Below are 17,437 nucleotides of genomic sequence, written 5' to 3'. Positions count from 1 at the left end.
GCAGAAGTGAAGAAATGTAGAAGGGAGAGACCCTCCTTCCTCCTCCCACTTTCATCTGTGTGTGTTTAGATAATTGGTTTTTTAACTACTTAGAATTTGTCTGGATGTGAGCCAAAGTTGAATTTAATTTTTCCCAGAGTGCTTCTTAAGTCATTTCTATCCCTAGTAACTTCATTAGCTTAAGTTTCCCTAAAATGTAGTCCAACCTGTTTACAACAAGTCCATAAAGCATTCTGGAATCTGGCCTCATTAGTGGTCTGTATCCTGCACTCCAGTAAAACCAAACCACTTACAGGGTCCTTCAAACTTTTCCTTCCTCCAAACTTTTCCATTTCTTTTCCTTTGTTCATATTATTCCCTCTATCTAAAATTACTTTCTTTTTCCTCTTTAATTTAAAAATATATTTTAGGAAGAAAAGGATTGTTTTAACTCATCCCATCCTTTGAGAGTTTGTCTGCAAGCTGGAGTCTTTTGTTCCCAAAGTTCTTTATACTGTTCTAAGAACGTTTATTCTATTTTATACTACAGGTATATGTATGCATATATTATTTTCCCCATTCAGCTATAGGCTTATTGAAAATGGAGTCCATGATTTAATTATAGTGTATTTTCTGAATTGCTTTGCACAGTGCTTGCTTCACTTATTCATTGAATCAGAATATATTTATTAAAACTGCGCTAGGTCTTAGAGATACTAATAAATATAGTCAACCCTATTTTTGAGTACCTATTCAATCCCCAGCACTCTTACTAGTTTATACCAATTAGTTCTAATCTCTGATAGGAAGGTATCATTTTTTATTGTATTGTTACAGAAACTAAACCTTTGAGAGGCCTATTTATTTGACAGATATTTATGAGTATCTGCTATGTTCTAGGCAAGTAACTTGACCAAGACTGTAGTTAAAAAGCTAAGTGAAAGCTGATGTCTGAATCCGGGACTTTCTAGTTTCATATCCTTTGTTTTCGCATTATACCATGTTATCAGTCCCTGCCTTCTAGAAGCTCAAAGGTAGGTAAAGGAGATAGATATGAGTGATGATAATTATAATAACATTTGATGAGCACAGTTAATTAAAGGGCAATGAGAGTGTGGTAGAGAAAATGACAAACACTCTTAGCAAGAATCCAAGGAAATTATTTGTGCTATTGGACTTGGAACTGGAAGAATTAATATACTGTTGCTTCCCATTGAAGTTTGGGGACTAGAATATGCAAAGGCAAGGAGGTATAGAGGAACCTAATATGATTTAGAGGGGCAAAAAGTTAGATGTGGTGGCAATGAAGAAGACCACCGACTATTGGAAGGTAAATGGCTTTTATGCTTAATCAATTATTTATTACACATTTGTCATCTTTGAGGAACTGTGTGGGCTCTGTGGTTTAGGTCTTTGAAATGAAAAAAACGCGGTCACTGCCTTAAGTATTGTACAACCTCGAGTGAGTTAGTCATGCTAGATGCGGAGGTGTACCATGTGCCGTATGGCCACGTGGAGAAAGGAAAACTCTCTTCTGGGTAGGCTAGAACAGTGGCATGAAAGAGTGACATTTCTGTTAGTACTTGAAGGGACTAAGAGTAAGAAATGGTTAGGTTTCTAAATTTCATTATCTTAAAATCTTAATGTGTTTAACACATCCATGTGCTTAGAAGATGAGTTTGTTTCTGAATATTTACATTTTATGAATGATGGGTGAATACACATTAAGTGAATTTCTGGTGGTGTTACTTTAAAAGTGACTTAATTTTCATTATTTGCTACTTTGGATTATTTAGTCTCAGTTTTAGCTTGGTCTTAACAATTTATTCTTTTGTTTGTTAACTTTTCAGAATTTTAAAGTTCAAGTCCTCAGCTTCCTCTGGACTCATACTCAAAACAAGGTACTATCACAAGGCTTGTCAGTGAATCAGAACAAAGCTAAGGAAATAATTTTGACATTTGTAAAATAAGACTCTTAGGATAAAAAGTACAACTGCCTTGAAATAATGGGTTCCCAATTTTTAAAAAAAGTGTGATTATTCATAAGTTTTGGTTTTAAAAATTATGCTCAATTTATGCCCATTAATACATTTTTACCATAAAGTGTACTTAATACTTGGTGAATCTGACAGATGGGAAGAGGAACTGTTGATATTATCTTATATTTTTATATGGTCTTTCCCCTTTCCTGCTTTGCCCCTTCCCCACCAACAAGCATACCAAACAAACAAAAAGTCCAGTCCATTTTTTAGATGTTGTTTCCAATCAAGGATTATATATAGAGACTGCTGGTGATGTTATACCTAACTCATGGATGAATGAGCTTAGATTCCAAAAAGGCTAACTTGACCTATCAATAGGTGGAGAATCAGAATCCAAACCTAGGCCTATCAGACAGTAACTCCTTATTCTCCTTCTGCTAAATCATACTACTTCATGGAGACTTGAGCAATTATGAGTTACTTTATATTTAATGTTCAAACTAGGATAAAAATTTAGTATTTTTGATCTCCTTGCCCATTTTTAATTGGGCATATTCTCCAGAAAAATGTTTAATGCTGATAATTTTTTCCAGTTGTTCTTACTTCCCTTCACAGACCCTTTCACTTTTTTTTGCAATATTTTCTTTTGAAACGAGGATTAAATTTCTCGATCTCTCTTTTGAAATTGCTAGTAAATATCCTTTTAGCTAGGCAAAGCTTTAATACCATTTTCAAAGCACTGACTGTAGAACTTTGGGATTGGCGAGGGAAGGTTTCTTTCCCCCTCCAGATTTGATGTTTAATGTATGTTGTGTTTTTTTGTTTGCTTGCTTTTTTTTTTTTTTTTTTTTTTTTTTACCCTATCTAGGACCCAATTGTAGCAAATGCTGCATATAGATCCCTGGCCAACTTTAGTGCAGGAGAACACACCATTCTTCATCTGCCTGAAAAGGTAGGCATATCTGCTTTCTCACTGGTATTTCTTAATTTGCTAGGGTTTACAACTTTTTCTCTCTCATCTTAGGAGATACTTACCTGATGAATATATACATAACCCTAGATTTGTTGTCCATGCAAGATACAAATTCATACCCATTATTTGTTTATCTGTAAAAGACTGTAGAGGTTTGAAGCAGATGGAAGACACCTATGATGCAAATGAAATCTTCTTAAGGTGACTGGGTTATGGCTTGCTCCAGATCTGAGTCACTCATAGGGATCACTTTGCCTAATTAGTATGCCATCCTGGACTTTAATCCAAGCATGGCCTTCATAGACTAAGATTTTATAGCACCTGTGCAGCCAAAGATCTCTATTTGTGATAAACAATGGGATGCCATATGAAAAAATCTGCTTTTTTTTAGTATCTGTGAATGGTATATAGGTAGCTCCAGAAAACTGGATGGAGAAAGTATCACTATCTTTTAAGAGTTAACACTTAGTGTGATATTCAATTAGGAAAAGAGGAAGTCAAATTGTCCCTGTTTGCAGATGACATGATTGTATATTATCTTAGTTTTTAGACTAAACTAAAAACATATAACCTCTTCTAGTATCTGCCTATTATAATCAGCTCTAAATTAGTAGATCCTATTAAGGGGTTAAATATCTGATTTCTTATTTAGTGCCACTATGAGCACAAATGCATACAGATGTTTATTGAATGCCTCTGAAGTGTCAAGCAGACATTGTGTTAGATGAAGTTACGTGTAACATTACTCAGAATCTGTCTTTGAGGTTACGTGGCAAGAAGGTTTGGTGTGAATTCCTTGGGATCCTCAGGCATTAAAATGGGTTTGCCTTTTTCTTCTGGATTGCGTTTATACTGAGATTAGATGCCAGTAGGAACCAGGCGAATTTCTGTTTACTGAATTGAATTGGAGCCACGATATAAAAAGGATTGAAAATAGGCTGTTGTAAAACCAATTCCTAAGGCAGGCAGGATTTCCTGTGTCATTGAGGACTTACAAAGATAGATTGACCGCTTGTCATGCAGTGATCACAAATGGGAAAACTTAGGTAAAGATGTGTTATGACTCATACAATTAAAAAAGATGGGACTTCAGACTGCATTATGATGACTAGCAATACCCATTGTTGCTTTAAAACAGAAAAGAAAAAGGAAAAAAGCTACATGTAAATTTCGTATGCAAACACCTGCCAATAGATTAGCTACAGCATCTGGAGAGGCACCTTTTACTCTTGTTTTTAATAGGCAATTATTCATTTAAATCACAGCATAAAAATTACCCTTATTTTTACCTTTTGTTCCTAAAATATTCCAGCTTGAGTAATAGCTTTTATTAAATAACTCCAGCATACTCTTGACATTTAGTCTCTACTTTTTAAAATATTGACATGTTTATATTTTTTTTCTGATTTTGGATTTATATTCAATTTCCAATTATGTTTGCAAGAATTTATAAGTGCTATACTCAGCCAAATGTTAGCTACTTCCTTAATCTAACTCTTCTAAACTCTTTGATCCCTGAATAGCCATAAATAGCTCTTTATATCTTCCAACATAAATGGTAAACGTACTTAGAGTTGGGGTTTTCTATATATGTTTGGGTTTTCAGCATCAGAGTGGAAAGAGCTATAAAGGAAAGCTATAAGGCTTATCCTTTTGTAGCTATGCTTTTCAGCTTTTTTTTTTTTCTTGCCCTAATCCCCTTCTGGGATATGACCCACTCCAAAAAGTAACAATAGCTCACTGCAGTGGATATTCTGAACTGAGGTTGAGATGAGGGGTGTAAGTGGTTTGAAAGAGTCTTCCTCACTCTGACCCCAGCTTCTGATACTGAGGACCTATTTCTTTATGGAGAATCATTGCTTCTAAGACCACACCATGCATTCTTCTTCTTTTCATTGATTGCTACATTTCAGTTTGGCTGTTCGAACACCTAAAGACTAAAAGTCCAGAAAGTGTTCAATGTGTTCATATCCCAAACAAGTTCCCAAAGGCTAAGGATACAGCCTGGTCGGTGCTTCACCTTAGTTTTGTAGATATGACACTATAAAACAGTGATGTGAAACTGCAGCTCATTTTTCTATAAAAATGTATTTTCAAATGTTTTGGAAGTTCCTGTCAAGTGAGACTTCTGTAATGTAAAAACTAAGATTCTTCTTTGTTGACAGACATTACTCTGCACTAAGGGCAATTGGTTTACACACAAGACTTAAGGTTACCTATTTTTCCAGTGAAAGTGTGTCCATATTCTCTCTTCTTACCTATGGAAACCGGTGGAATAAACTTTTGAGCCCATTGTGAATTTCAAGTAGAGCTAAAATATATATATATATATAAGATATCCTTACAAATGTGGCTACTTTGTGAATTATAATTCAGCTACTTTTTAAAGTACTGATTTTCTTTAAATTTACTTAAATATTTCTTGTTGATTGCTGGACATCAATTTATGTTGTATAACTTGTTGAAAGTTAACAGACTGGTAGAACAAAAGGAGTAAGAGGATTGGCAGATATCAGAACAAAGATTTAGGGTTGAATGAAACAGTACATTTAAGGTAATGTACTGGATAGATGGTAGAGCTGAATGAGATACAATAATATGAGTTAAGAATTTGAATACCATGTTGATGAATTCACCTTTCTTGTCATTTGTTATTAAGAATTTCTGTGGGATTAGAGGTGATGGACGTGTAATACTTGCATTGGTTTAATAATAATTATTTGGTATATACTAAGTGCTAGGTCCTATCTGAAGAGCTGAGGATGTTGACTGAATGCATATATTTTGTTGGTTTGTAACAGGATCATTGTTAATCACTTAAAGCACACAGATCTAAAATTGGTTCCAAAATTTCAGGGGACTTCTTTGAGGACATGTTGATTCTCATGTTGAAAGATAGATAAGAATGATTTTTCCCTTTTAGCTTTTATTTTTTCTGTTTTTATAAAAGCTAGTTACACTTCCCCTGTCTTCTTTAGCACACCTCCCCAAAAGAAAAAACAAACAAAAAAACTATGGAGAAGTTTCCTTGTTAAAAGAATCAGTAATGGATAAACATTTAGGTAGAAGATACTGACTTTTCTCTCTGACCTGGTTTCATTAAAAAACATTCACCTATTTAAAAATTAAACTTGTTTTCTTGATTTCTAGGGTTAATTTTAGAAATAATATAAAAGAACTGATTATGCATTCAGGGTTGGTATAAATATGGTGTAACCCGTTTGGCTTTGATTTAAAGTGAATGTCACTGCATTCATCAGAAGCTGTTTCTCTTTTTAACTGAATAATTTATGCAGATACTTGACATGTTCCAAATAAAATTCTCTGTTTATGCACAAACTCTTGGATTTCCATAGGTTACAGACACAGAAAGTTGATTGAAAGGTTATCCGGCTCAGAACCCACAGTGAGGCATTTTGTGGGATACACTTTCCAGTACAGATGGTCCCCAACTACGATGGTTGGACTTAACGATTTTTCAACTTTATGATGGTGCAAAAGTGATACATATTAGGTAGAAATGGTACTTCGAATTTTGAATTTTGATCTTTTCTCAGGCTAGGCTAAGATATGTGGTAAACCACTCTCTTGTGATGCTAGGCAACAGCATTAGATCGCAGCTCCCAGTCACACTGAATCACAAGGGTAAACAACTGATATTCTATAGTGTGCTGTGTTACCAGATGTTTCTGCCCATCTGTAGGCTATTGTAAGTGTTCTGAGCACACTTAAGGTATGTTAGGCTAAGCTATGATGTTTGATAGGTTAAGTGTGTTAAATGTATTTTTGTCTTCTGACATTTTCAACCTACAATGGGTTTATTGGGACATAACCCCCATCATGAATCAAGGAGTATCTATATTCAATTTGAAGCAAGTTTTAAAAGTAAATTATCAGCTGAGTGTGGTGGCTTACACCTGTAATCCCAGCACTTTGGGAGGCCAAGGCAGGCAGATCACTAGAGGTCAGGAGTTTGAGACCAGCCTGGCCAGCAAGGTGAAACCCCGTCTCTACTAAAAATACAAAAACTAGCCGGGAGTGGTGGTGCGGGGCCTGTAATCCCAGCTACTCAGGAGGCTGAGGTAGGAGAATTGCTTGAACCCTGGAGGTGGAGGTTGCAGTGAGCTGAGAGCATGCCACTACACTCCAGCCCAGGCAACAGAGCAAGACTCTGTCTCAAAAAAAAAACAAAGTAAATTATCATTTTTGACTTTCCATTTAAGTTTTTTAACAAAGCTTAGTTATAATAGGCAGGTCGTTTTTGTTGGTGGGGTGTGTGTGTGTTTTAGTAGGTTGGCACAAAAGTAATTGCAGTTTTTTTCTTTTGCGCCAACCTAATAGATACATATGCAGTTTTATTTTTCTGAGTGTTTTAGCAGCTAATATAATATTATTGCCAAAATTTTATAACCTTAACAGGAATTCTTTCAACTGAGTTCTCTTGATTCTCTATAGTTTTACTCGCATTGACCTTATTAAATTGTTGCACACAACCAGGGGGAAAGACTGGTAGTAGCCTAGGGAAGGTAGAACAAATAATTCTTTTAAGAAGTGACCAGAGGAGTAAAGAACTTACTCATGTAACCAAACACCACCTGTTCCCAAATAACCTATGGAAATAAAAAATTAAAACAAAAATACCAAACACCGCATGTTCTCACTCATAGGTGGGAATTGAACAATGAGAACACGTGGACACAGGAAGGGGAACATCACACTTTGGGGACTGTTGTGGGGTTGGGGGAGGGGGGAGGGATAGCATTAGGAGATATACCTAATGCTAAATGACGAGTTAATGGGTGCAGCACACCAGCATGGCACATGTATACATATGTAACTAACCTGCACATTGTGCACATGTACCCTAAAACTTAAAGTATAATAATAATAATAAAATAAAATAAATTTTTTTTAAAAATTTTTAAAAAAAAGAAGTGATCAGAGGAGAAAGGAAATTTAATGGAACCAAAATGTAATACATAATAAGTGCTAATTTGTCCAGGAGAATCAGCTCACCTATTAGAAAACAAAATTGAAGGAGTGATCATACCATTATAAATACATATAGTATATAATCTATTCTTAAATTATAATACATCTGTAATTTCTTTGCTAAAATTTATGCACATTTGAGATGCAGACATATGCTATTCACTGCATAGAAGATAAATTAATATAGCACACAGTTACGTGAATATGAAATTAGACAATTTAAGATTGATGGGTTGGTCAGTTTGCTTTATCCGCAATCTTTCTTTAGTGGCTCTTAAAAATATTGATGACCCAGGTGCAGTGACTTGTATTAAGTAATTAGGTTGACTGCACAGAAGGACAGGATAGGAGGATAGGATAAAAGTTGTACAGAAATGATCATATCCCTTTTATACTAAATAATTCTGGAAGCATTTGGTCATTCGACATAGTTTGCACAGCACTTTAAGGTTCCTCTGGTGGTGGCAGTGACTTTTCCCCGACTCCCCACCCCCCCTTACTCTTTTCATTCTACTCCCCTCCTCTTCCCCTCCCCCTCCTCTTCTTCTGCATGCCTACATACCTTCCTCCCTCCCTCTCTCCCTCCGTAGCTCCTTCCTTCCTTCCTTTCTTTTCTCTTTTCTTTTCTTTCTTTCTTGCTTGCTTGCTTGCTTTATTGACATATGATTCATATACTGTACAACTTACCCTTTAAAATATGCAATTTAGTGGTTTTAGTGTATTGAAACAATTGTGCAACTAATCACAGAGCAACCACAATCTAATTTTAGAACATTTTCCCCCCTAAAAGAAACTCTCTCAGCAGTCAGTCTCCATTACTCCATTCCCTCTCCAAGACCTAAGCAACCACTAATCTGCTTTCTGCCTCTGTAAGTTTGCTTATTCTGGACCTTTCCTATAAATGGAAGCATACAGGATGTGGTCCTTTGTGACGGGCTTTCTTCACTTATCATAGTGTTTTCAATATTCTTTCATGTGTAGCATGTATTTGTACTTTATTCCTTTTTATGGCTGGATAATATTTCATGGTATGGATTTATACTATATTTTGTTTATATATTCCATCAATTGATGAACGTTTGGGCTGCATGAATGTTTTGAGGCTATTATAAATAATAATTCTATGAACATTTGTATGCAAGCTTTTGCATGATCATATATTTTCATTTCTCTTGGTTATATACCTAGGAGTGAAACTCCTAGGCCATGTAGTAACTCTATTTTTCTGTTTTCCCACGTTACTATGATGTGTAAAATGTCAGGAAGCAAGGCAGAAGAACTCAGAACCAACTTCTTTCTCAGGACTTTTTAGGCCACTAGGATTGTTTAGAATCTTTAAGACAACTCTCAATGAGAGTAAACCTGGAAGACTGTGAGTATGCACACAGACTAGACACTTGAAAACCCTCCTGGTCAGAATCAAAAGGTTTGCGAACATGCTAGAGTTTCTCTGATATGCAGTGATTTCGACAGACGCTTTCATACCCTATCTAGAGTATACCTGATAGTTATCTCTGTAAGTATGGCTGATTCCGCCCTCTGAGAATTAGGTACTTAATACTGAATCTGAATTAAATCTTGTCTTGGACAGTGCTCGGGTAGTCAGGTTGCTTTCACTTCTCCTTCACTAGTGAAGAGAACACTAGTTATGGTTGAAAGGCTTCATTGGAGTTGAGATTATTATTCTTAAGAGAAGCATTTCTTTTCTGTTTCTTCTACCCCCCCTGCAAGAATCCTGAGTCAGTGCACTTCCTAAATGGAACAGTGCTTTGGGGACCTATGAAGAAGGCAGTCTGCAGGAATTGTTAATTATTTCTAAAAATAACTCTGGGATACAGGCTAATGGTAATGACTGGATTCTGGCACTTTATGGTTATAGAAACCACTTTTATATATTTTGATTTCCTCCCCTAATGCTTAATTATCTCCTTGTGGACATTATGATAGAATGTCATTGAAGGTATTAAAAATGTAATTAATTGCTTAACAGTTATATCTTGTGAAAACAATGTGGAAATCTTTTTACATTTTTAATTTTTGGTTCAAACAAACCTAACTAATCAAAGAGCAGCCACAAAAATCTTCAAAATGCTAATTAGACACAATAATGTACAGCTACCAATTACAGATTTTAGTGTTTTTGTATTCCACAGCAACAAACTGCCAAGTCTTAAAAAAAAAGTCAACTAAAGCATTCTGTTGTTCCCTGAGCTCTACTGTATATTCTACTGGAAGATTTTAAGCTCTGTCATGGACATATGACTAGAATCACAAATTTTTTAAAAAGTGTTCAGACAAGGCAAATATCTAACTATGAGCTATAGAAGTTAAATATATTGAGTATGTCAGTGTTTGCATTTTATTTTTGGATGGTATAGAATTTTATTAGTTTTCTATAATAATCATTGCTTATACTGGCTTACAGTGATTTACTGTATTAACATTAGCTTTTTATACAGATCTGAGATTGTATCTAATAAGATGACTAGAGTCATGACCATTTAGTTAAACTAAAAAATGAATAGATTTTTAAAAAATTAATTTCAATGGTCTTTTATGTTATAGAGTGATGGAGTCTAACAAAATTTTAAAATCTTGTCACAAAAAAGGATACAGAAAAGATTTTGCATAATGTTTTATTATTATCCTCTCTATGATCTTTTCGCTTATCATTTCAGATAAGACCAGAAATTCCCATTCCTGAAGAATTAGATGACGATGAAGATGTTGAGGATGTGGATCTTTCAGTTCCTGGCTCTTGCTATCTCAAACTGTTGTCACTCACTCCCCCTTTGGTTTTACCAGGTGACTCCTATTTGGTAGTAGAGAAGCTAGCATTTTTTAGTGGTTCGATTTGTCTGATTGTATTCTTTTGTGATAGGTACATACTATAGTTTAACCTTATGTGCTTATTTTTTAACCAGAATGTTAAATGCACCCATCTGTTCTATCAAAACAGCTTGAGGTAGTATGGTGTTTAAATCATATGAAAAAACGTTACATCTGAGTAGGATTGAATAAGAAAACTAGTGTAAACAATTGTATTCACTGATAATTAAAATTCATTTAAAAGGCTAAATGTATTCCACAAGATGAATTTGCACTGGTACTCTAGGTCATTGATTTAAACAATACTTCTTTCTTACATAAGCCAAGTGAAAAGATCATTAGATTATTCAGAGATTTACTGAGTAGTTTCATTATTATACATTTATTCTTTCTATAGAGTTATGCCAAAGATGTTACTGATATTTATTTCAGAGCTATAAATTAATGCTTTTAAACGATGGATCAAATTGTATGGTCATTCAGCTTTGATGTAAAGCTTATAGGGCCTTTATCTTTTAAAAAGTAGGCTGGGTATGATGGCTCACCCCTGTAATCCCAACACTTTGGGAGGCTGAGAGAGGCAGATTGCTTGAGGTCAGGAGTTAAATACAAAATTAGCCTGGTGTGGTGGTGCATGCTGTAGTTCCAGCTATTTGGGTGGCTGAGGCACAAGAATCACTTGAAGCTGGGAGGTGGAGGTTGCAGGGAGCTGGGATCATGCCACTGCATTCCAGCCTAGGTGACAGCCTAGGTGACAGCCTAGGTGTCTCAAAAAAAAAAAAAAAGTATTCTAATGCTTATATGTGGTAATTATTCTATATGTATATTGTGTTTAGAAGTACTCACTTGCCCCTATTACTATATGCCCTACCCAAGAAATGGTAGACGATACCATTTGAAAAATACGTTTGATTGTGGACTGTGATTAGGAACTTACATTATTTTATTTTGAATGTTATTTTCTGATCATTAAAAAGTTATTTACAAATTCCTCAAGTAATTTATTGTGATTAAGTAGCTTTTCTATATTAGACAACATCTTGCTTAGTTTTGTTACAATTCTACTTTGAATGTTCGTGGATGTAAAAATTTAATTTCTGGAAATGAAGTTCAATCAAAACAAGAAATGTCATTTTATTTTCTCAGTCATAACCATACTAGCCTGTAATGTTGGAAGTTTTTTCCTCTGGTTTCATCCCACATGGAAATTCCTGTGAAATTCAGCCAAATATATACTATTTATTTCTAGACAAAGCTCCTTTTACAGTTCCCTGCCTCCTTTTATTAGAGAAAACTGAATGGCCAAGTTAGACAAAGAGATCACCTTTTCTCTTCTCCTGATATCTAGAAAGAAGCCTCAAAGACTTGTTCACTCTTCCTCTCTTCTGTTCTTCCCCACTTCCTACCTCTTAGCTTTTCAGAGTCTAAGACGTCCCTGAAGTTAACATGAGTCCAAGGAAGGAAAAAGCCTTCAGTTATCCAAAGTTCTTTCTTTAACCTGAAATAACCTAGAGTCAGAAGTCCTTTGGGGCTTTTTAAATGATTTTTTTTTCACTTGTACATGTATCCCCCATCACAGTCTCTGGTGTTACAAAGAGAAGTGGGGGAATATTTGTTGCCAAGGGGTGCTGTTGTTTGTCCTCTCAGTACAGAATGTGCAGTGCTATGATGGCTATTACCTGGCTCTTCTACATTGTTTGCCTTGGTGGTTCTCAGTGCCTTCGATTGAGAAAGAAGGGGTAGAGTTGAGATCGACAACTGTATTTGTTTGAGAAAATTTAGTAATTTGAGTGAGGTGGGTGATCTAGATGCTATGTTGGCAAACTGTCACCATGGACATTTTTTCGTTGATTATTAGAGAAGTATAAAAAGTGTCCCTTTGATTATTACAGAACTAGAAAAAGAACCAGGAAAAAGGCACCAGCCTTAGGAATATATACCCTAAAATGCACAGGATGAATGATATATATTAGTCACCAAATGCTACAGACAGAAAAGTGGGTTGTGCTGAATTTAAGTGAATCCTGCCCCTTTCTCCTTTTAATTCCTTTCAAATGAACACAAAAGCAGCTGTAAAGTGAATCCAGGAATTTGCATTATTTAAATAGAGATGTTACTGCTATTGATTATTTAAAAATAGTTTTGAAATAATTTTACACTTCCAAGAAGTTGCAAAAACAGTTTAGAGAGTTCTGTGTACCTTTTTTGACCTGGTGCTCTAGTTGATAACATCTCACATAACCATAGTATGATATTAAAACCAGAAAATTGACATTGGCACAATATTACTAACTTAAACTATAGACCGATTTGAATTTTATAGGGTTTTTTCCCCTAGTATATCAACTTAAGGGATTAGCTATTTCTTTCCCCGTCAAGTGTCCTTGAGGGGTTTGGGCCATCACCCTGAAAGACCAAATCCCAAATAGCATAATTGTAATTGCCGAAATCCTGAAAGATTAAAATATCTAAAGTCTAAAATCCTCAAAATCACAATTCTGAAATCTCAAAAATGTAATTCTAGAAAAATAATAAAATGTTCTTTAAAAGATGTATATTTACATTTTAAAAGGCAATTTACTTGAGAAACATAAAAACACAGCAGAGCACTTCATAGATCACTTTACACAATAAAATAGGCAAAGTAATGTACATATTTTTGCAATCATAAACAGGTATACTAACAACAGCCACAATCTAACAATTATGAGCAGATGAACTGTATTCATAAACAAATAGCCCTCAAAACAATATGTATAAATGCTTATCACTATGACTGGTGGTTGTGGGCTCCCAGGTTTGTAACTGCAGTCACCGGAAATACTCTGATGCACAACTGAAGTCTTTTGACAAAATCGGTCGAAAACCTCAAGCTCGAGACCAGCCTGGCCAACATGGTGAAACCCTGCCTCTACCAAAAATACAAAAATTAGCCGGGCATGGTGGCAGACACCTGTAATTCCAGCTACTTGGGAGGCTGAGACAAGAGAATCGCTTGAACATGGGGCAGAGGTTGCAGTGAGCCAAGATTGCACCACTGCACTCCAGTCTGGGCAACAGAGAGACTCCATCTCAAAAAAACAAACAAACAAACAAAAATCCCAACGGGTTACCACTCTTTATGCAGTCACTCAAAGAATTGAGATCTCGAGATATTTTATGTTTCACAAATGCAGATATACAAAAATGACATCTCTACTTATTGAGGAAGTTTCAACATTTTTACATACATACACAATACTTACACACAAAGTCAGTGTTGTGATAATGCACTTTTGTGGAGTCATATTTGTAAAAAAAATGCATAAAACCAATTAGAACTCTTTAGAAGTCTTTATACAATTTGTACTTCCAGTATCGGAAAAGATGCAAAAATGAAATACATAGCATAGCAAATTGGCACTATGTGTGAAGGGGCGGAAGTTGTACATGATTAAATAATTTGGCAGGGGAGATTTCTTGTGTTTTTTGCCTGCGTTTTCATTTCTGTGATCTTCAAAATGTGAACTGTACTTGTATTTGGAGAGTGGTTGTGGTCTAGAAATTTGGTGAGTATATATTCTCCATCTGAAAGTCCAGTTATTGCTCGGCCATTGGAAATAAGCAATTTTCTGCTTTTGCAGCATCAATAATAATTAACTTTCGAACTTCTTTCACCATTAAGTAGCCTTGTACACATAACTTATCACAACCCCTTTTTGTGAGAGAACAATTTCGCATATCTCTTCCACTCTGTTGTAAGGAATATAGCAAGAAGGAAGGGTATTTGGCTTCTCCAATACCAAATCTATTTTAGTCACATTTCTTCTGAAAGACAGAATCAATAGGACATGTATATAGATATATGAGGGGACTGATTAGGATAATTGGCTTACATGATTACAGTAGCTAAGTTGTGTGACAGACTATCTGCAAGCTGGAGGCTGGGATTCTAGTAGTGTGGCTCCATTCAAGTCCGAAGGCTTCAAAACCTGGGAAGTGGGTGGTGTAACTCTCAATCTGAGGCCAAAAGCCTCAGGACCCAGGGGCCTGCTGGTGAAAGTCCTGTAGTTTAAAGGCTGTTGAGCCTGGAGTTCTGATGTCCGAAAGCAGCAGCAGAAGCCTGTCCCAGCTCTCATAGAGAGTTCACCTTCTGTATTTGTTCTCTCTGGGTCTCTGGACAATTGGATGGTGCCCATCAACATTGAGGGCAGATCTCCCCTGTACACTACTCAGACTCACATACTAATCTCCTCTGGAAATACCCTCACAACCCCCAACCCCAAATAATGCTTTACCAGGTTTCTAGGTATTCCTTAAGCCAGCCAAGTTGACACTTAAGTTCACAAGTTCACCCCTTGTCAACTGGCACCCATACACATCTCCTTAACTTCCAAATAAAGATAGTAACAAGGTAATAGTTCTCCCTAACAGATGCAACTATCCTGTGTACTAATGCACTAATTCCCTCCCCAGGATTAGGCTTTCAGGATTTCAACATTTGGGATTTTAACCTTTTGGGATTGTGATTTTGGGGATTTTAGATGTTAGGAAGTTTAGACTTAAGGGATTTTGATCTTCCAGAATTTCAGCACTTGGGATTATGGTGTGTGGGACTGTGTCTTTTGGGATTATTATTAGCACTAGTTTTTTATATTTATTCCAAATAGTTACCTGTATCAATTGTTTTTTCTTTTTTATTGCTGACTGGCATTCCATTGTGTGAATGTAACACAGTTTGTTGATCCATTCAGCTGTTGAGGACATTTGGGTTGTTTTGAGAATTTATATCTGACACTTTGTGTCCTACGAATTTTCAGCTTCTTTTTAAATTCCCATCTGGTCATTGGTAAGAAAGAGATTGGGGAAAGCTCAAAAGCAACGGGAAAAATTCTAGTTGCTAACTTAGTATTTACGGGAAGATGAAGCTGTATACATCAACTACACTTAGCCTCCTGGCATCTTATCCTCATTTAAATTAATCCCTGGGCTGGTGTTAGGTAAACATCTGTAGTTCACTGTAGAGCTTCGTAAGTAGAAAACTTCCATTGCTGGGTTAGTCTATGTGCAGATATGTTCTTGCCCCTTGACATGTTTCACCTTTTGCCAGAATAGGATCCTTCTGAGAAAGGATGAAATTACTTTCTTTCATCATAGTGCCTCTACCCTCACAAACAGTTGATTCATAGCTGCATTCTGTAAAGTCTGTAATTATACCCACTTTGAAGCAGTCCCTGTGTATGTGTATGCAGAAATTGGGGTACATGGCCTGCAATCGGATATTACTCATCTGTTTTGTGTAAATGATGTATTGATCACTGTTATGACAAGAAAGGGTGGGGGATACATTCAGATTGAGTAATTGGAGAGAGTTTAATAAAGAACCTATTTACAGTTGTGTTGTCAAGGTTAAGGGAAACTCACAAGAGATGGTAAACCGTCTCAGAGTGCTTAATGTCTCTGGCCTACAGAGATAACGGGAGGAAGAAGAAAGAGTATCTGTATTATAAATTGGGGTGCCTAAGGGGAGCCAAGACTTTCAGAAGAGGAATGCAGGCAACCTGTAGCAATCCTGCAAGAAGCCCTGTGTCTGGGGAATACATCTCCTGACTTCACTGTTTTCACCCTTTGATGTCCTGCCAGTGACTCCAGTGGTTGAAACCAACCAGAAGCCAGAGGACATGGGAGCCTGTTAATGCCTTTCTTTAAAGACTGTTTTTCCAGAGCACAGAGCAGGGTTGAGAAGGATAGAGGATAGATAAGAAGGAGTAAATGGAAAACGTCACATATTGGTGTTTTTGAGCTTTGAATGGAGAATCTTGATTGCATCTAGGAGGGTCCTGTCAGAAATGGGTATATAATAGATGGTCCAGTGAGCTCTTGCTGCCTTTAATTTAATCATATTCATTTAAAGGAGACTTTTAGATAGATCTCTTCAGAATGAAATTCCAGTTAGGTGGACCCTTGCTTTTTGTTTCTGTAAGAGCCACATGCAGTGGTTTTCTTTTTTCATTTTCCGCTACATATGATTTGTTTAGCTTTAATGTTTTTTGTTTTTTTGTTTGTTTCTGTATTGGGCAACCTCTAGTGGTCCTTAGGAAAATCACATTTGAATATGAACCTATAGTCTTATCAAATATTTTGTTTATACATCCTGTTGTCTTCTGACATCATATTTCTGTTATTATATAGTAAGTAAAATGTCAAATGATAAAGATCTTTGGCTTAATTAGAAAGAACACAAGCAAAGATAGTGGACAAATATCTCATTTTAAAATAATTGTCCTAATATTGCTAAGTATAGATAGTTATGAAAGAGATTTTTCTGAAAACACTTAAATGATAAGAAGGAGCCATTCTCATGAAAATGTGGGACTGATATGTTCCAGGTGGAAGGGATAGCAAATGCAGTGGCACTGACTTAAATATCAACTTTGTGTTTTTGAGGAATGGAAAGAGGCCATATGTAAGTGTGACTTCAACATAGCAAGGAGGTAGGGTATTAGACATTAACTCTGAGGGGTAGTCAGGGCTAGATTATAAAAGGTCTTGATCATGGTCAGAAGTTGTGATTTTATTTTATGCACAGTGAAAAGCAACTGGAAGGTGTTAGGGACAGGAATGACAAAATTCTGGCCTCTGGGCAGAGGAAGGTTTATAGAGGGTGGTCAAGAGGAAAAGAATTCACTAAACTAGTTTTTAC

The 17,437-nt window shown here is 36.0% G+C and overlaps 1 protein-coding gene across 12 annotated transcripts in view; it reads left to right on the top strand.

The window, feature by feature from the left end:
* Nucleotides 1-17,437, top strand: part of FOCAD (focadhesin) — a 313,151-nt gene that overhangs the window by 180,595 nt on the left and 115,119 nt on the right. For all 12 annotated transcript variants that reach the window (XM_009456376.5, XM_063787945.1, XM_063787943.1 and 9 more), the window contains 3 exons: nt 1,830-1,880; nt 2,830-2,913; nt 10,605-10,731. In XM_009456376.5, coding sequence (XP_009454651.2) covers nt 1,830-1,880; nt 2,830-2,913; nt 10,605-10,731 — 262 coding nt within the window. The remainder of the gene's footprint in view (nt 1-1,829; nt 1,881-2,829; nt 2,914-10,604; nt 10,732-17,437) is intronic.

The sequence above is a fragment of the Pan troglodytes genome, chromosome 11 (assembly GCF_028858775.2).
Source record: "Pan troglodytes isolate AG18354 chromosome 11, NHGRI_mPanTro3-v2.0_pri, whole genome shotgun sequence".
NCBI lineage: Eukaryota > Metazoa > Chordata > Mammalia > Primates > Hominidae > Pan > Pan troglodytes.
This window is presented reverse-complemented; position numbering and strand designations above follow the sequence as displayed.